The 21,711-nt window shown below is 32.1% G+C and overlaps 1 protein-coding gene across 1 annotated transcript; it reads left to right on the top strand.

Moving 5' to 3' along the window:
* The first annotated feature begins 202 nt into the window (after nucleotides 1–202).
* On the top strand, nucleotides 203–21,154 carry LOC126816137 (tumor protein p53-inducible nuclear protein 1). Its single transcript, XM_050542344.2, has 3 exons — nucleotides 203–336; nucleotides 12,123–12,252; nucleotides 14,140–21,154. Exons 2-3 carry the CDS (start codon nucleotides 12,132–12,134, stop codon nucleotides 14,841–14,843), a joined length of 825 nt encoding a protein of 274 aa, XP_050398301.1. The 5' UTR covers nucleotides 203–336; nucleotides 12,123–12,131; the 3' UTR covers nucleotides 14,844–21,154.
* Nucleotides 21,155–21,711: the final 557 nt, after the last annotated feature.

The following is a 21,711-nucleotide window of genomic DNA, read 5'->3' as shown; positions in this document are numbered from 1 at the left end:
ACACATCACTGGTGTACTGTCAAAATATCAGCTGCAGAGCACGTGACATAAACATAGCCACGCGCTGTGATATCCATATATGGGACGACGCTCATTGAATATTAATATAATTTCTATTTATAGACCCTAAGCTGCCAGGCAACAGCCAATGAAAACCATCCAAATGAACGTAAACAAAGAAATGACGTCACAGATTGACGACTTGTTGGGTTGAAAGTGTATACAGCTGATCTTGACAGCTCCGTAAATAAAACTTATTTCTGCAAATCAAGAAACGCCTGAAGTTAATCAACACATAGAATCGTTAATTAATTACAGACACAAGAAGAGTATCAAGTAAGTATAAATTTGTTTACGTCGGATTACGAGAAATTGCAGATTTAAACCAAGTACTGGTGTTGATATTTTTACAAAGCGCCAATGGCCACCTTTTTATGTAAATCGAATGCGCACAGCTCAACTGTCAAATTAATTTAGAACGTAGAAAATGAAAATTTTAGCACATTTTTCATCACACGATACCACTAAGATTTTTTAAACACCTATGCTTATAATTTCCATGCATATTTCATTTGGATTTCTGCATAAATCTTGAAAAATTCCTGCTGAAAGTCAGCTGACGCTATGAAGGTCAGTTCTATTTTTAGTAACATGGAGGCTGATTGACATTTTGTCAATAATAATATGCGCCTCGGTTTTCAACCGATTTTAATGACATTTTGAATTGCGTCTCTATTGTTTCAAGACATATCCTCAAGTTTACACCTTTATTAATCCATTTAACATCCGATTATCAAAGATTACATGTTGATGAAGTGTTTATAGGTTTATCAAAACACGGTTTCTGGACGCTTTTCGAGTCTTTTGTCATTGTAGTGTACATTGTGTCGCGATAGACGACCCCAAACTTCGGAACGAGTGGTTTAATTAACTATTCAGAATGGCGCACATCGACTGCACCGGGGTTATTTATTGTGTGGATAGCAGTTTGATTAAGAGTTAAACCAAACTGTTAACTAGGACAACAAAACTATTTCACGACCCAAATAAGAACTTGTACAGCAGGCTACGACTGACATTGTTCGTCACAGTTGTGCGAATAGCCCGCCTTATCTGCCAACAGAACGAAATGACACACAAGTTAAAAATATGGATTATGCAAGCACAATTTTGTCTGAGAACTCCAGATATTTTTTGCTTACTTTGCCCATTGGTTTATTATAATGACCATTACCTAGCCAAATAATTTTGATCTTTTGCCAATCTATATATCTATGGTTATAACAAGGTTATTACTAATAAAGCTTATTTTATTGTTATGTATTTCAATAGCTTGTTGAACAAGTAAGATTAATTGTATGACAGATGTTAAATAGGCTATTTCATGGTTGTCCTTATTTTTAAAAAATAAAAAAAATCACAGATGAAGACTGATAATAATATAGTGATATTAGAAATATAACTCATTGATTTTGCAATGACTCGATGAGTTCTCATTTTCATTAGCCATGTTGGTTGTCGGTGCGGAGAAAGGAGTTCAGGTGAACCGATTGTCAAACATTTAAATTCTTGTAGAGAAAAGAAGTTACACAACCTTAGATAAAGGCCATTGACATGTCATTGTATAACAACCAACTAGTTTTTCCTCAAAATTTCATAAGGGAGATCTGCCCTCTGTTCAAGTAATCACTACATGTACATGTTTATCTTTCCTCAAACTTTCATTACACTATCACAGATATCGTTCTTCTGTTGTCATATAAATAAATGAAATTTGTTTTGAAATTGCGAACTGAAACATGTACATGTAGGTGCTGAATTACAAATGAAATGAAATGGAATAGTGTTTTAATGACCCACTTTTCAATTGATCTTGACATAAATGAATGTTCAGTGATTTGTCTGGTGTATAAATTGTCAGTTCATATGTACATGTACCAGAGATCTAAAGCCCTTTTGTTTTCTAAGATTCAAGGTGGAGAATTTTGAAAGCACAGCTACTGAATTAAAAGTAACAAATTGATTAGTTTCTAAACCACATCAGAGTTGATATCTATAAAGGGACTTTATGTAACTTAAGTTGATTTCTGTAACTAAAACTGGGTGATACACAATTGGTAATGAATATCAAAATTTAAATGAAGTCAATAGGTTCAGTAGTTGCCAAGAGAACTGCAGTTTTATACAATGATACCTGACAATTATTTGATTGATTGAGGTGTTTGACCTTGTGGATGAGCCTGGTAAAACAACACTCGGTCATGAAACCAGTGTCAATGCAAAGTTTTTAACCTTCAACCCTTCTTTGTTAATTATCTACTGACATTTGAGATGTTGAGACTATTTAGCTCAATCTTTATTTGTTATCTATAAAAATTAAAAAAAAAAACATCATCATAATTAAATTTCAAATGTCATGGTGTCCCTTTAACTTTAATAGATTCCCATCAAGTCTTTGTAAGCATTTCACAGGAATCCCTTGTAATACTGTAATTAGGGTAACCCAGGGTAATTTCAAATTGAAGCACCCACAAGTGAACTGTAGACTAAGCTAGGGTAACCATGAACAGGATTTATTTTAATACTGTTCTGTCTTTAAATTTCAAATTGAAACACCCAAAAGCGAATTATCCTTTTCTTGTTTTTCGATTATGACCTCTTTTAGACATCATTCCAAGATTCTTGCTAAAGGAATCATATCTAATTTGACTCCAAAAGTCCATTTATTTGAAATCAAATGGGGCCTACAGTTTGAATCAGTTTCAAACTATAAAGCATTCTTTTAAGAAAGCTAATGTGTACATGGGTCCACATTTTTTTGTGCCATCTGTTTGATTAGACACTTTCTCACCAGACAGTCTATCTTGCTCTACTGACTAGGGGAAGCCCAGTCGGAAAATTCTGGGGTACTTTCACGACCAATTCCAAGATCGTGAGCCTTCACCTTTACCTGCTGAGCCACACTGACACCCATTTGTTTACAACACAGTGTAAAAAGATTCATTGATTGCAACACATGATAACATTTATGCTCGATTTGGATTATAAAATGGGAGTCTAGATTTGTTATTGTATAAGACCAAAAAAAAACAAAACAAACTCACAAACACTACAGAAATGACTTCAGGCAATTTGTTCTCAAATTAAACTTTTATCACAGACTTGAAAATGCAGAAAAGGGGTCTTAAATCTTTTTTTGTCACCCTCATTTTATTTGCCTATATGTGCCTGAATGTTATGAATTTTAAGTATCAAAATATATAATATGCTTATTCCAGTAACAGAAGTTAGACACACAGACCAGCCCTTCGCAAATTTAGGCCAAATTAGATTTCATTTAAAATGTTTTAGTCCTGCCTTGTACTTGAATACATGCCGTAAGCTTACATCATACTTCAACTGATGTAATTAATATCGGACATGAAGTGTCAGTCAGTCTATTTTAAGGCTATCAATGAATGTCTTTGTTTCTAAATACCCTACATTGAATAACACAGTGATGTCCAGCAGTTATTGATTTTCACTCAAGCCCTTCCATTGACCGATTTATCAAGTCCTAAGCCGGACATTAATCTTCTACCATTGTCAGTTGTACAAAATAACATTGTCTTTAACAGTTCATATCATTTACAGCCCTTTGCACCAAACACCATATCATTTTAGAAAATTAAAGGGGAGAATAGTCTTCTAAAAGGTTAAAAGGAAATATAATATTTCCCATAAAGCACTTTTGAATTAGTGCCATAGTGGAGCTATTTTAATTAAGAAAATAATATGGTTGTTATAAGCTTTCTCATAAATTGGCATGGTAGAATTAAGAGATATAGTTTGATCAATTCTTTTTTTTTGCAGAATTCTGTAGGTTCTCCAAAAGTACTGCTTTAAATATACATGTAGAATGCCAAATTGAGCAAAAATAGCCTATCATCAGTACATGTATTTAAATGCAGCTATTCCATACATGTAGTGTTAACTTTGCAACTAGGTAATTATGGTGTGGCCATTAATCTTCATCTATTACTTACTGAAAAAACAACAGCATTCATCTGAGTTATACAAAGGTTTATACAGATACATGGGGATTGTTAGTTTAGAAGCAGGGCCACTATATTCGTTCGAATAGGACGTAAAACCTAGGTACACATTAGCATTCAAATAAAAGAACCCTTGACAGTTGGAATTCGAAATGAGAGTACGTCGTACCACCGCTATCCTGGTAATAATTACTTCATAGCATACTGTGCATGGTGTATGCCTGTAGTTATTAGCCCAAAAGTAGGATGTTAAACCCCATTTTATTTTGTTAGTCGAGAAGCTTGTCTCCAGTGGTATTTCTTTGAAAATGAATCAGCTTTTTTTCACACTGAAATATATATCTGTGTTTTCTCCTTTAATGTAGTACACGACTTAAAATACTTTTAAATGGTTTCAAAGATGGGTTCCCAAAAAAGTATTTATCGGGTGGTTATTTCCAATAAAAGTATGGTAATTTTGGTATATATGGAAAGTAGAGATAATCTTACTAGAAAAATACTGGATTCCCCGAAAAACACTCATGGAGCGTATACAGGACAAAAATGTAAGGGTTCCCCTAATCAACAGCCCAACGATTAGGAATTTCTGCACGCGTGATGTCGATGGTCACACGCGAACATTGAGTGCTTGATGTACAAGTTGATAAACTTTATGAAGAGTTAGACGTACAACACTTTCTGAGATAAAAATGACGGAAAAAGACGCGGGTACGGGATAATCCGAGAATTTAATTTAGATTCAAAATTTGTAATAAATAGTAAGCGATTAAAGACAACATCGTCTTACAATGAATTCTCCTCTGACTTCCAAGAGAGGTAAGCCACGTGACGTAAACATCACGTGGTTTGATTGAATTTTTATAGCAGGAAATTCCTTCGCAATTACAATGTTTGAGAAGGATTTGAAGCAAAGTTACAGTATAACAAATTAATTAGTTTGAATATGTTTTTAGTCCATATCTATATACCATTAAATCACCCAGTTTGTATGCGGGAACCCATCTTTAAGATATAACCACAAAATCACGTAATGTTCCCTGATCCAAAACTACATTCTCTATATTAACAGGGAACAGAAATATTGATTTTGTAACTAGTGTTAGGAACACCACATAGAATTCACCTCAGTAGAAAATCTGACCTACTTGATAAAACATGGCATGCTCCGTGTCGATTTGACAGAATTTCAATTCCCTTTCACACGCAAGAAAACATTTTGTTTTTGATGCTGTGTATTGTCATTAAAGTAAAGAAATTTGATTCAGATTTAAAAAAATAGTGAATTTATCCTTAAATAATGTTAAAGATACATTCCCAGGTACAAACTGGGTAATTTGATGATATATTTCGACTAAAAACATACTCAAACTAATTAATTTATCATTATTTTGCTTTGAATCCTTCTCAAAACATTGGAATAGTCAGGGAATGACTGGCCATAAAAACTCTATCAAAAGAGGTCATGTTTGTGTCACGTGACACAACGCGTGCGATGTCAGAGGAGAATTCATTGCATACAAAAGACAATGTTGCTTTTATCGCTGACTATTTATTACAAATATCGAAGCCTAATTAAATTCTCGGATTATCCACTGCCCGCGTCTTTTTCCGTGATTTTTATCTCTGAAAGTGTTGTACATCTAACTCTTCATAAAGTTTATCAACATGTACATCAAGCGCTTAATCTCCGGGTGCAACCTTCGACGGCACGCGTGCCAACACTCCTAATTGTCGGGCTGTCGATTAGGGAATCTCGTACATTTTTGTCCTGTATGCACTCCATGAGTGTTTTTTCAGGGAATCCAGTATTTTTCTAGTAAGATTGGATATTTCTACTTTCCATATATCTACCAAAATTGCCATGCTTTTATTGGAAATAACCACCCGATAAATACTTTTCTGGGAACCCATCTTTAACAATAAATATTGAAACCCTGGGAAAAGATATCTTCAATAGAAGGCTTGATCTCGCTTTAAGTTAATTAACTCTGTACATCTTATCAAACCCTTCACATATTACTCCACATATTTTCGGCACTTATTTCGATTGGGTGATGACCCAGCTTGAGAGTCTATCAGATTCCGCAATCATCGCGAATACAAAAGTCTTATGCTTAAAATGTCTGTTATAATATATAGTTGCAAAGTTCAAGGTCATTCAATGTCAAAGTTTCCGTGGAGGTCACCATGTTAGGTTTGAGTGTGTTTGTGTGACAACCTCTGATTGGACGCTACTGTTTATGTGTCGGAGGTAAAGGGAGAGAACGTAGAGCTATAAGTTCGGGAATTACATAATTAATCCATAATTTCAGGTTTCACTCTGCATCTCACCCTCTTGTAATGATATTCTCTTTAATAGTTATATAATTAAAGCTCATCTAGCCAACAAGGAAGGATGAGGTGAAATAGGCCCCCTGATGGCACACACTCCTACATGTAGCGGTCACAAAACTCTGCTAAGCACAAATTGTATTCTAAAAGGGAAAAATATTTTTTTAATTCTGTTAGAGCCATTAAGTATGTGTGTGGGTTCTGGGAGATATTTAGATTGCCTGATAAAAGCTAACTATTTATCTTCACCTAACTACATAGGGTTAGATAATGTCTTCTGAAATGAAGTGGGGTTCAACATCCTACTAATAATGTCTTCTAATCAATATATACAAACTTTGAAACGTCTGTAATTAACACCAGTCATTTAAAGGTCTAAATAATTACCCCAATTTACACTTCAGAATGAACAGATTTGGCCAAGTTGGGATAAACTTCCTTATGAATGAGAATAGATGTCACAATGTGGCGGTCACATGCATTCAATTTGAAATCAAGTCTTTCAGAATACTATATTTAGGCCAAAACAAATAGATTTTTATTGAAATGCATTGAAGAAATGAAAATATTGAATCTTTGAATTATATTTTTTCTCAGGCAAAATAAGAAACAAACTAGTGTTCCCAAAGAGCAAACTTTCAATAGGTGTTCCCAGTGAGCAAACTTTTATCAGGTGTTCCCAGTGAGCAAACTTTTATCAGGTGTTCCCAAAGAGCAAACTTTTAATACTATATTATTATACTGGTAAATAGATATAAAAAAATATCAAAACAAGTTGATAATGTTAGATCCCACTATCACAATTTGCACTGCTACTGAAATCGTGGGGTGTTCGTCGTGATCCTATCAGGTCGTATCACATATTGAGGTCAGTCATGGCAATCGTGTTAATTTGTATTGAAACGTATCCGAACGTACCAGATCGTGGACTCATTAGGGACAATCCTATCGTAATGCATTTCACAGCAGTGGAAACCTAGCATAAAGTAAAATAAATCACGCTACGCGTATTCCTAAAGAGCTAAAAATGTTAACAGGTATCCTCAAGGAGCAAAATATCAGTAAATGTACATGTTCCCAAAGAACAAAAGTTAAATTTGGTCAGGCCTTACTATGAGTTCTGTCTGAAAAATGAAAAATTATTGATCATTATGATCATTTCTGTAAAGTAAAAAAAACCCAACAAGGGTGTTAATTGATTAGATAAGTAACTTGTACATGGAAATATCTGTCAATTAGACACAATTGGTTCATTAATATGGCTTCTTTATTTGCTTAACTGTTTAATTTAAAGTCAAAGGCTTTTTCTGTTTTAGATCTTTCAAGTCGATCCAACTTCACATCTAGATATTTTGTTAACAGATTGCCTAATGATTGCAACAATAGCTCAATCCGCTAGATTAAACATCTTTCCTAATCACTATGCCAACAGATTATCACAAAAAAATACAGAAGAAAAATCAACACTCATTGTTCTGAAATCTAAAAGACTGTGCTATTGGTTCAATGATCTGAATTATTGATTACCAATGGTAGCAGTTGTTTCATTGGTTTGATTGTCATACATATGTATGAATTAAGGTAATCATGCTCCCAACATGGTTTCTATAATCTGGGATTAGCTACCTGGTGATAATCTCCTGCAGGTCAAAGTTCTTGACGATTTCCAGTACTTATCCTTGTAATAATATTAGTGGGTTCATTGTATTATTATTCAAATTTAGTCATGGTAATGTCAAGGCAGCGGTATTAACCACCTAATATATAAGATAGATGTTAAGGATATTTTCTTCATATTGCATTCTATATTTTGTGAGGAAGCAACTAATACTGGACTTAGTATAACCAAGTAGAAAGGAACATAGTGGATATACCTCAGATATTATTTATATTATCTAGAAGTGACTTGAACTCAACCTGGTATATTATTATCTAGTGATTTAAACTATAAATAGGTAGAATATATACCTCAGATATTTTTTTATATTATCTAGAAGTGACTTGAACTTAACTTGATATATTATCTAGTGATAACTGAATAGGTAGGATATATACCTCAGATATGTTTTTATATTATCTAAAAGTGACTTGAACCGAACCTGATATATCATTATCTAGTAACTTAAACTAAATAGGTAGGATTTACCTCAGATATTTTTTATTATCTAAAAGTGACTTGGACTGAACAGGTAGGATATAGCTCTCATATTGTTATTTGAAAGTGACTTGAATTCAACAGGTAGCATGTTTTGGTTATACCTGTATAGTCTTTTTGTATGTATACTCCAATATCGAGCTAGCCTGTTCCTCAATCCTTTATTGAGAATAAAATATTATTTATAAAAGAAAAATTATTATAATCTAAAATTGACTTGAACTAAACAGGTATCTTTGTATATTTGAAGTTTTTATGTAAATAATTGTGGAATACTATAAAAGAGGTAAAGTGATGTATACTGTACTCTAGTTCCATCATCTTTTTGTATAGTAATAATAATAATGTCATTTATAGAGCTCTATTCGACACAGTATATTCAAAGCGCTTGTGATTCAATTCTGTTCAATAGAAGTTATACACCAAGGCACCACTAAATATGTCTTCAGTGAAGTTTTGAATGTCTATTAGGTATTTTTTGAGGTGGATAGGATTGTACCAATAATACTGCAGCAGTGCATTTAAAAGATTGCACAAAAAAGATTTTAGATGCAAGTTGTAATTGGCAATTGTTAGTAGAAATTTGTCATTCGACTAAGGTTTCTAGATGAAGAATTGTGATGAACAAATAAGCTCTTGTAGGTATGAAGGTGCTTTTCCATTCATTGTAAACCAAGTAATAATTCAATCCGTTCATGAATCCAAAGCCAATGTAACAATACTAGAGATATATGCTGTTCCCTACATAACAAGTCTGCCGCCATCTTTATGTGCCATGAACCAAATTGATGGCCCAGTTTTTAATTCGTCTGAATCTAAGCCATGAGATTATCTAGGGTTAATATTTTTATTTCTAATTAAATGTTAAATAATCAATCTCTGACGTATTAACACATACATTTTAAACCCTGAGAAATTTAATATTTTTTTTTAAAAAATGCAAATCAAGAATGGTTACTTTAAAATATTTTTTTTCTAAGATACCTGACTTTTTTAAAACAATGAAGAGTCGTCTAGTAGTAACATTAACCAGCAAGCTACATACATTTCAATTTTTGATTGGCAAGATTAATCGGAGACTGTTTTGTTTGCTGATATTAGTTTGCTGATATTAGTTTTATATTTGGCTTACTGTGTTGACTCAAGAACACACAATCAATTTTATCTCTACATTAGCTTTATCTGTGGACATAAAATTTTTGTTATCAACAAATTCAGATAATCCTACGACAAAACCTATCCAGTATAAAATGGATCCATGTATAGAATCCAAGGAAATTGACAGAGTTTATTTTTGCCCCGGATCGAAGAGATCCAGTCGTTCTAAGTGAAATGAAATGGGGTTTAACGTCCTACTTTTCTGCAAAAACTTGGCTAATAAAGACAGGCATACGCCATGCAGGCTGTTATAAGTTTTTTTTGTACCATCCGAATGACTAGACACTGTCCTTGTAAAACCCTCCATCCAGCACCACTTTAAGTACATAAATTTTATTTAGCTAGGCCTAATATTTTTTATTTATTATAAATGATAAAACCAGCCAAACATGTTTACATGTTATTCATGTTTATAAATAACACCACTTGTTGATTGCATCACTATTTGAAATAATTCTAACAGTTTAGCAGTAGTGAAGTGAGCAATAGGTTTAACACACAAATGTTGCCTAGATATCGGGGTATACATGTAATGACATGATATATCATTTTTATTCTAGTATGATTATTGTATATTATCATGCAATACCTTCCTGAGTTAACTAGTGATTAGAGTCTCTATAATCTGACATTAGAATAGTTATCACCCTGTTACTGGTACCAGTATATGAATATCATCAGCTATAGAACTGTTATATAGATAAGGAATTATCAGTAACTTAACGATTTGGATATTTTTACAGTACAGTGAGTTGTGTATTGATTTTGTTTAAAAAAAAAAAAAAAAAAATGCAGCCTTTATGAATTTTTGTTTATTTTTGTTTATGGAAATTATCATTGATTTTGCCCTGGATCGAAATGTTGATGCTTACATTTAGAAAAGAAAATCATGATCCGTAAAATGCATTTTAATTTAGATTGTTTTGATGTCAATAACTATTCATTAAAATTAGGAAAAAATTCATGCAGTGTCCCTTTCATGCTAATTTGTAAAATTAAAGTAAGAAAAGTTTGAACAAAATAATCTTACATTTTAATTACTGTAAAAAGAAAACCCTTGGAAGTGCATTAAAGATTGCGCAATGATTCGTAATAAGCATATGGCTGCCATTTCTCCGAATTTAAGACCCTTTCTTGCTAATTTGTAAGATTAAAGAAGTTTGAAAAAAAAACCCTTACAATTTAATACCTATAAAAAGAAAACATTTGAATTTTTGGATAATTGCATGAAAACAAGATTGCATCATTCTTTGTAATAAGCATATTATATGACTGCCATTTCTCTGAATTTAAAACTAAGCAGATGAAACATACATTATGCAAGAGCTAAATCTGCATATTGCAGGTCTTTCTTTAGGCCTGAAATGTTATCTAAATTATTAATTAGACATTAATTAACTTATCCAGACCATAATCAACTCTTGATGTCAACGCTAGCCTACGATGTTTACTGGATTAGGATACCATTTGCTGCTCAACTTTCATTCTTGATTTAATCATTAAATGGATAATCGAGAATGTTTTTTTATCGTACCGACTTTAGTAATGATGATCGAGGCCAGGCAGAATATTCAATCGCTAAAATCTTGGTTCAGAGTGAATCAATTTGACTGAAATTTTCAGCAAATTCCCTTTACATTATCTAGTTTTTAACTATTATAGTGAGAACTGCCAGCTCTTTATCTAATCTCCCATAATGTATCTTAATCATACTCCTTGCAGTGTTTCGTTTGATTAGACCTCTGGGGCCATTGCTTCAGGAATATGGAGATTAATCTACAAGAGACTGTTCAACAGCCAAATTATTTATAAATGATTTACAATCTCCAGTAGTCTATTTTTGTTTACTGTTTATGACAATAATAGGTTATTTTTTTTATAGTCCCCTGAAGCAACATATGTACATGTATAGAAAACTAGCTTGTTTATTATGTACATAATGGTTTTAATATAAGCTATAAACTTACAACTAAAGTTATATTCTTGACGGCCCTTTGATATATCTGGTTAATTTGATATTAAAAAAATCATCCAATTATTGTTTAGAGACATGGTGAGAACCCAAACTACTATGGGAAATTCCCTTTCCATGGTATATTAAAGTACAGGTCCAAAGTTTCTAATTAACCATAAAATGGGTTGCTTCTGTAAAAAGTCAATCAAAAAATCAGCCAGTTACAAAAAACTGAGAAAGCTTTAAGAAAAAGTGTAATTCATGTAGGTAAAAACAAAAGTTCTCAAATGAAAAAAGTTTTCCGCCTCTTCGGTCACCAAACTTCGCAACAAAGATAAATCATGATGTCTGCACAACCTTCACAAAAGATGTTCATCCTCTCGTTTCCATTTCATAAAAAATGAGATTTAGATTACTGTTTTGTAATATATCAAGAGCAAAACAATAAGGTACTATCATATAAACAGTTTTTTATTTTGTTATTTTTCAGGAACCAATCATGCTGAGCAGTGTAACTGGGTTCTTTTTTGGTGCTTCTGCTACCGAGGCAGACAGCATAACCCCTGTTGACCTTAAAACTAAGGATAACAATGAAGGATGGGTGATCGTAGATGTTAATGGTACGTATATATAGGGAGAGCGTAGCGTGACTGATCGCCACTTGGGGGGGGGGGGGGAATATTTACTCCGATTTTTCCACGGACCAAATGCTTTGAATAGTTTTTAAGTACATTGCGAAAAACTACACAAATTTCAATGGCTTTTAGTAACTGGATGTACGCAGGGCGCAATTACATGCCAAAGAAAAGAGAATCAGGTTTGAAACATCGCTCAGCAATAACAGTAATCGTATCCCTTGTTGTAACGGAGGTGTGCAAATTAAATGTGCCCCCCCCCCCCACCCAAAAAAAGTGGACTTTTGTCTCCATCATTTAAACTAAATAAGTCATTCACAGGCACTTGTGAAGGGATTAAAATAAAACTTTATTACTGCTGTAATATATAGTCAAGTAGTAGTAAGAAGTTTTATTTTAATCCCTTCAAGTGCCTGTGAAGTCATTTGGTGTGTCGGAAAAGTTGAATTTATTTCCAATCATTTTATGTTTTATGTTTTAACATAGAATTTTGGTGGTTGTTGTGTTGTTGGCTGCTTTTATTCATCTGCTTATTTCTTCTCTTGCTTTCATTTTATTCATTCATCAACTCAAACACTCACTCACTCCATCCATCATAGATAGATAATTAAACATTTAGTAGTAATCATAGTTTAACCTCTGTCTCCTGCTGCTATCTTTGTCTTTCATCATTTGTTTGATTTTTGAATTAGAATAGAATTTAATATCACTATAAGATTAATAGATTAAAATAGTTAATCCCTTTGTTTGGTAGAACCAATCCAATACCTATATAGGGATTCATTTAATTCAGATATGTCTTTCATATAAAAATGCAATCTGTTTCACAGAGTATTACAAAAGTCTTCTAATATCTCTGTAAAAGATGACTGCCTTCAACACATGACGTCATATCACACAGCAGCCATCATTTGCTCAATGGCGCGTGCACTGTTTACATAAGACGTTACTGATTCGAGCAGAATGGCGCCTTTTAATCATTTTAATACCCATTTACACTAAAATAGGAAATAATTGTTACCTACAAATACTTCAAACGTCTTTATTTATTTGTCTAATACATAAAAAATGTTTTAGAATTTAATTTGTCAGAGGAAAAAAGTTAATATTTGTGGCTCATTAAGTTGCATCGATGTCATCCTTATCAGTGATTGTCGCGGCCTAGCGAATATTCACTGCGGATCAGTGTGATAGAAATGTATACAGTCCTTGCGTATAAGCTTACATACATGTATTATCAATATTTCATTTTATTTTCATTCTGTTTTAACGTCTCAGTTTATTCTACCACGCTAAAGACTGTACTTTTTTGCGCAGTTGACGGGAGGGGGGGGGGCAACTTACCATCCAGATTTGGTCAAAATTACTTATAAATACCTTTGGTTCATTTTGTATTACTGACTATTGCAAGTCATTGTCAAGGAAAATGGCCTTTTTTCTCTGACTTGAATCAGTAGGTCGTGTTGTCAATAATTATGGAAAATTTGCAGAAGAATTCTGCTCCCTCGGTACAGTCTTATGAAAAGAAGACATAAACCAATTCATTGAGTAGCTACATTATCATGAGATGAATAGTGTTTCTATAACGGTAGTATACCCATAGACTAGAGGCTGGTTGACATTTTATTATTATGCTAATGAAATGAGCTTTGCTTTCTTTTATCTGCGCAACAACACTTAGAGTAAATTTTCCTACTATTAACTATGAAATTTCAATGATCTTCATGCATGTAGTTGAAATATCAAAGCAAGGCTTGATTTAAGTCAAATGTGTAAGATTGAGTAATATATGAAAGTTTGAGTATTATATGAAAGCTTAATTAAGTAAGAAGGATCAGGAATTATCTAAAGGTTAACTTGATTCCATTGCAGATGAATCAAAGTCACCCCAACAACCACAACAACCGCCATTATGTGTTGCTACAAGTGAGGGGGACCAACATATGTCCGATGTGACGGAGGGGGATAGCAGCTGTCCGTCCGAAACAGAAACAGACTTTTCTAACTCGCATCCAACTTCTTCTCCGGAATCCCTCAGTCCGAGCAGCCAGGCACATTTTAAATATCGTACGAAAGGCGATTCCGGTGAGAGCTGGATCATAACGCCACCCCCTTGTTTCTCGTTTTCCCGTAGGAGAAATTCTACTGTTGGTGACCATCCATTGGAAAATTTATTAATAGAACATCCTAGTATGTCTGTTTATGATTCTAATATCTGTGATAGTACTGTTAGTGAAATTAGCATGCATTCTGTGTCTTCAGAATCAGAGGATGAAGAACCAGTAGCGAGCCGAACCCGGCAACAAAGTCAACAAGAGCAGCCCCAACAAGTCGTCGTCGTCCCCCACCATCGTCAACCCCAGCTAGTGACACCCTCAGCTGGTGTCAACATCCAAGTACAGGCAGTTAAAGCAATCAGGCAGCAACAACGTAGAAATACCAAAAAATATAACAAATCTAATTTAGAACGTTCTAATAAATGCCGGGACTTTCAAGCAACCGGTAAGAAGCAACGTCAAAGAAATAGAAACTTGTGCAAAAGTGGTGCTTTGAATGCTCGTTACGGCCAGAGGTAAAAAAGGTCGATCATAGAACTAAATTATTTCATCATAAATTAAGTTAAAAGATCTTTCCCCCATTTTAAAATGATCTGAGTTAAATGAAGACAAAGAAATTACAAGTAGATTAATATTTAAAATACCCTAAAGTTATAATTGTTATTTAGAATAGAGAAGTCGTATTTATTATAATTATTGTTTTAATCACATATTTCTCCTATTTTCATCTTTATTTAACGTAAAAATTGGAATGAATTAAGTAATACATTTTAATTAAATCGGGGATCACTTGCCAGGAATTTTGAACCAGTCTTCCCATACTTTCTGTAGAAACAGTACTTCTGAATTAACAGAACCAAAAATGGAAAGTAAGTCCAGTGGTTTCCAAGTGTTTAAAATTTATTCAAAAGAGGGATTGATGCATATTAGCAGAAAATAGAATAATTAAAAACTATACACAAGCTTACTTGCTTCTTTATTTAATAAATAGAGAATAAAGTTTATTCAACTTTATTATGTGTATTTCGAAAAATAATCTTTCATTTTTACTGTGCACCTAATTAAATCTAGCGGCTCATGGTTTGGGTCTTGGGAAGCACTTGCTTTGTCAGTGTAAATATTTGAGAGACTGGTACAAGATTTTCTGGCAAAGGGTCTATGGGCTTCAGATATGGATTTTTAAAAATAACATGCTTCTGTTTTAAGTACCTAAGCCATTGGGTTTATTATTTATATGTCTATTGAAGAATAGTCCAATATTCAGTAGACAACAGAGGCATATTCTTTTTTAAAAAACATATTTAAAGACATAACAGTATTTCATCCATCATGATAAAAATTTTAAGAAAAACAAAAAACTTTTTTAAGACCATGGGATATAATCGTGAGATTTTATTTCCTATGGAAAATTAGTTTAAATAGATGTATTAGAATTATGTTTTCCATTTAAATGTTTGTTGATATTTTGAAATTTTTTTTGTTTTTAAACTCATTTGGAAGGTAGATATTATGTGTACATTTTAAAGTTAAAAAAAAAAAAAATCTGTAAATTTTTCCGAACTTGTTGTAAAAGTTTCCTTTCTTTTATTTGTAAATTTCACTGGTTGTTATAACTTGTATATTTTTAATTTTGCCACACAAAGTTTTTGCAGGAATGAAAAATACCAAAAAAATGTTTAAAAAACGGCAAAAAAATATGCTTGTGGAAAAAAAATGAAGAAAATATAGAAATGATAAATAAAAAAAATAATTTTATAAACTTTTATATATATCTGTAATAGTTATTTATTGACATTTCTCATATTGTACCTGCAGATGGTTTTTGGAAATTTATCCCTTGCTAGTTGTATAGCAAATATATTTATGTTCCTGGACTTGATGGAAATCTTGTGAATTAGAGATTTTTATCCTGAAACTGATAATCATTGCTAATTTTTACATTATTCTGCATTACATAGTTTCTAATACCATAAATAAGGTCGACTGTCCAACCTCGTGGGTTTTCTCCGGGTCCTCCGGTTTCCTCCCACTGCTAAAGACCCCTACGCGCAAGTGAATTATGGAAATAAAATTGAACCATATGTTAGTCCCTAAATGACCTAGTTTGTGTCGAGTGGACGTTAAAAACCCAATTTCTCTCTCTCACCATAAATAAGTATAAAGCATATAGAACCTCTACACATTTCAAATTAGTTAGTCATTAATATTAATAAGAATTTTGTATTAGAATGGTCTAGATTATCGTTGTTGCCATTATTAAAATCTTTAATATTATGTTTCAAATTAGTTAGTCATTAATATTAATAAGAATTTTGTATTAGAATGGTCTAGATTATCGTTGTTGCCATTATTAAAATCTTTAATATTATGTTTAGCTTGTTTGAGATACGGAAGAGCTACTCACTATATCAATTTGGCCATGATCTAAGTTTTTAAATCATAATTTTTTTTTTGAAAGAAAAAAACTTTTAAGATGGTAAATTTAAACAAGATATGTACAGATTGATATTGTGAGAGCTGTTTAATATCTCTACTTCAGCTGGATAAAAACCTTAATAATTAAGTGCAAATTAATCAATCTAAGTCATTTGAAGTTGAGATCAGTTGTGTGCACAACACTATTAAACCTGATGTCGCAGTATTTCAGATCCCTTCATGAAGAATTCGTAAATTTATACACACTTAAATTCAGTAGAGCCAATTCAAGTTTTTCGTGTGTGTAATTAATCTTAGATAATATTTGCAAACAGAGATCTGATGTCTTGTGAAAAATTCAAATTGGTCCTGGGGATACAGTTACTGTAGCTCTACTAACTGCTTATAACTGAGTCCTCATTATCCCTGGAGATGCCATGTAGTTTTCATGTAGCATTTGACCGTCTTAAAAATTATCTTTTAAGTATACATGTAAATTCCTAGGTGAAATGCAAATCAAATCTCAGGTCCAAGCTAGGAGACTTTAAGATTCTTAATAAAATCCCAGAGAATCAGATTCAAGTGTGAACTAAAATTAATAATTGATAATTAATCATACTTTTTGGTTAGAATGGGCACACAGCTGATGAAATTTGCAGTAACTTGACTTCTAGAGTCAGCAGAGTCATAAACTTGTGGTTTTTCTACCTACCACTGTCAATTTACAATAACAAATTAAAGGATTGGCAGTTTCAATCAAATGATAGGTTTCCACAAATATCCAAACTTCAATGATGATCATCACAATTTGTATGGAATTAAACAGAAAGTTATGATTGTTCAAAGTTCAAACTCTATTGTATATAAATTTAGGATAATGGATATTTGTGGCAATATTTCTCTTGGTTGGTTACAGATTGGTAGAAATTGATAGATTTTTAAAAATTAGGTAATTTGTTCATTAGCCCAGTTGAATAAATATTGCTCTTCGATTCTGAAAAATCAGATCAAGTCAGTGGGCTGGGTTGTTGTAATTACTATACTACCGGTGTTATTTTAAATTTTCCAGTTGTGAATACATTTATGTGTATTCGAAGCACTTTAAATAAACCAAATAAACTGACCTGGTTTTCAGAATCAGTAACTTACTTACTCAACTGGCCATTTTAGTCAAGTTATTTTTACCATTAAATCAAAAAATGATTATTGTTGAAAATCAAATCAAGTGACTTAACGATACCGGTAACGAAATATCAATTTGAAATCAGTGGGCTAATCCTTAATGAAAAATTGACCATCTAAGTTTGGAAACTATCAAAAGGAATTTCCCATGTCGCCGCCCCCTCCCCCAAATCATGTAATCTCACATAGATCTACCTCTACTATAAAATATCAATTTGATCATCATACACGCTTCTCTCTTACTGTCATGGCAGTGTATTTAACCTTGACCTTGTAATTTCAAGAGATTATAGCATACTGGCCAAGGGGTGTAAATCATTCTATGCCTCAAATGTTAAAATGGCTCCAGCTCTTTTTTGGTGACTGTGTCAACATAAAATTATAAAAATGAATGGTATTTTATAATTGCATATTTTACCTTTTGCACACAAGCAACAAGTGATTAAAATTGACTATTTCACATTGCGCATATTTTATATTGGCAACAAGTGAGTAAATTGCATATTTTATCTTGCACGCTAGCAACAAATTGCATTTTTTTACCTTGTGCACCAGCAACAAGTTATTCAAATTTGAGTAAAAGCTTGAGTCACATTATAAAGAGATTTTATTGGCCTAGATTATAAATATATATTATATCCTCATGTATTCATATCTCATTCACTTATACTGACATCTGTATTTAATTCAAATCATCAACACTCACTCTCTATGTATAAAAAAAACAAAACTCTCCTAAATTAATTAATATCATACTAAAAATATGGCTTAATTAAAACTTGTCTAATTAATGCTATTATTGCAATTAATTTTCTCCGTCCTCAGACATTATTATGTAAATTAATTAACAAGCCTGCAACCAAGAGTTTGAGAAGATTAAAAGCCTTGTAACTCAACTATCAATATTAAACTTCTATTTTGATTAGTTTATTGACGTAAATTTTTATATATTAAGCTAAGTGGTCAAATACCCATATTCTTAACTTCTACCGTAAACACTATGTATAATATTCATGTTAATACTTTAATTCAAATTTGAGATTGGGGAAAGCTTACTATTTAATCTTTTCAACTTTTCTTCATCTTAGTAAATCATAGTTACTATGGTGAAGATTTACTGTTATAAAAACTGAGTATTATTTCTGTTTCTTTTGGTGCTAAATGAAACGTAACAGATTTAAAATAGTGTTTTGATGATATTATTGAACTTGAGAAAATGTGTGCACGTTAATTAAAAAGGATGCCATTTAATTGTTGTTTATTATGTATCTGAAAACTCTCTATAATTATATACTGAACAGACAAGATTCCGTCTTGAAGTTGATTGTATTGATTGTGAAATACAATAATAATTGATTATGGAAAACTATACCAAATACGCTTGCCCATCTTGGTGATTTCTTTTTGAGTTTAGTCCACTTAATGAAGAAGTCACCATAGAAAAGATGACATGCATATTTGTATTTATTTTTCATAATTAATTTAAATTTAAGTGTTGTTTTTTTTTAAAAAAGAAAAAAAAATTAATTGTACTGTGCTTTCTCTGCTTTCAACAGCTTAAATGTAACATAACTCTGTAGCTTGGTTGGTTTTAAAAATAAAACAAATCCGGGTTTTTTTTCTCGAACATTTGATTGTAAATTTAAAAAATGCTCAATTTGAGTTGAGATCTAAATAGATGAGTTTATATATATATATGACTGCCATTGTCAGAATAATGATTATGTAAAATTAATTATGCATGGATTTGATCTACCTCGTTAGTGTCATAAAATTGTGATATAATTGGTTAAGGGTGTTAATTACATTAATTAATCTGCTGTATGTGCTTTTTACCAAGTTAAAATAATTGTAGATTATTTTTGCGGTACTAAATGAACAATTGTAGACTGGCAAACTTTCGTTATTGATAGGAGTTGCCTGATTCATTTGACAAAGAAATATGATCTTCACTAAATTATCTATTCCTGTTTTATGGATACAAAATGCTAATTTTTTAAATTATTATTAGCCTATTTTAAATCTGTATAATGTACAATTTTATTTATTTATGAAACTCATAAAATATTTAAATTTTAACATTGCTTGTAACAATATATATGCAGCCCTGTAACCAGAGAGATTGATTCAGCGATAATAATCTCCCCTGTTTGGAAATCCTTGTGTACTGTAGAATTAAAGTTAAAATATATAACAGATTTGCTCCGTGGTAATATATTTATAGGATACATATTGATAACAAAGTGTAAGGTCTCTTCATCTCTCACCCTGATTTAATGCTCAAAATATTCAAAATGAAGAAACTTTGAAGAGATTAATGATGACAACAAAGCTTGAATTTCAATAATTTGTTGTGTTTTTCCTCAGAAAGATTTACTTGAATTAGTTGAAAGTATATAAAAAGAGTGGCTACCCCCTGGGACTATATCTTGCCGTTAATGTCATCCTAAATGAATTAGTTGAGCTGGCGATCAAAGAGGCTCAGGGTCAGTGAGAGTTTGTCTTGGATTATCAATTGATTTAATTTCAAATTGTTTAAGTTACGATTGATTGTGTGTGACAAAGAATTAAGATTACACATGCTTTTGGTTTCATTTTATGAATTTGAGTGATTCAGAATTTGTTTTGAAGCCAATTTAAAGGCTGGTCCTTAAATTTGTAGATGTTGATACTAAGATTGAAAAATGAAAATATTGGTAACTATTTGTTGTATTATATATAACTATTATTAATTGTTGAAATCACAGCAACATGTCACAAAATGATGTTGAAAGAATTAGTGGTCTGAAACCTTTATTCACAATAATTTTACAGAAATAATGAATTTTATGCCATTATTATAAGAACTCTGATTTTTGTTTTAAATTTTTAGGTTTTCTTTTATCTTGAATACAGAATCAGAGAAATTATTCACAACAACTTAAAACTAAAATATTTTAAGAATTCATCCATTTCATTGGCCGAGAGCTAATATTTTTATGACAATATTAATCCTCAACCAATGATATCGCTGCTTCCTTAAAATATCTTAGTTGTGAATGATATTCCAGATTATATGATTCTATCAATGTTAAATTTGTTGACGTGTTGCCGAGAATAAAATGGTTATTTCCTGTATTTGATGAGACGTTTGACCCTCTTTATCTTGTATTTTTATAATACAATGTATAAAAGATCAGCGTGAAGAATGAATGTTTTAGATGAATGGATAGAATAAATAATTTTTTCCTGCAGATCTTTTTTTGTTTGTTTTTCTGTTTAAAGATACATTATGGGAGATTAGATTAAGAGCTGGCAGTTCTCACTATAATAGTTAAAAACTAGATAATGTAAAGGGAATTTGCTGAAAATTCAGTCAAATTGATCCACTCTGAACCAAGATTTTAGCGATTGAATTTTCGGCCTAGCCTCGATCATCATTACTAAAGTCAGTACGACAAAAAACATAGTCTCCATTATCCATTTCATGATTAAATCATGAATGGAAGTCAAACAGCAAAGCGGAACCTAATCCAATAAACAGCTAGCGATGCCATCGAGAGTTGATTATGATCTGGATAAGTTAATTAATGTCTGATTAATAATTTAGTTATCAATTCAGGCCTAAAGAAAGACCACCTGCAATAGGCAGATTTAGCTCTTGCATAATGAATGTATGTTTAATATCACTTATGAAGGAAGCAAAAATGAAATTGGGTTGTGACCCAGTGGTGCCTCTTTGCCGCTGAAGAGCACCTTACAGAGTCTAAGCATGGCTTTCAGTCACTCAACCCTTCTCTAGTTGACAGTT

The sequence above is a fragment of the Patella vulgata genome, chromosome 3, assembly GCF_932274485.2.
Source record: "Patella vulgata chromosome 3, xgPatVulg1.2, whole genome shotgun sequence".
NCBI classification, from domain to species: domain Eukaryota; kingdom Metazoa; phylum Mollusca; class Gastropoda; family Patellidae; genus Patella; species Patella vulgata.
This window is presented reverse-complemented; position numbering and strand designations above follow the sequence as displayed.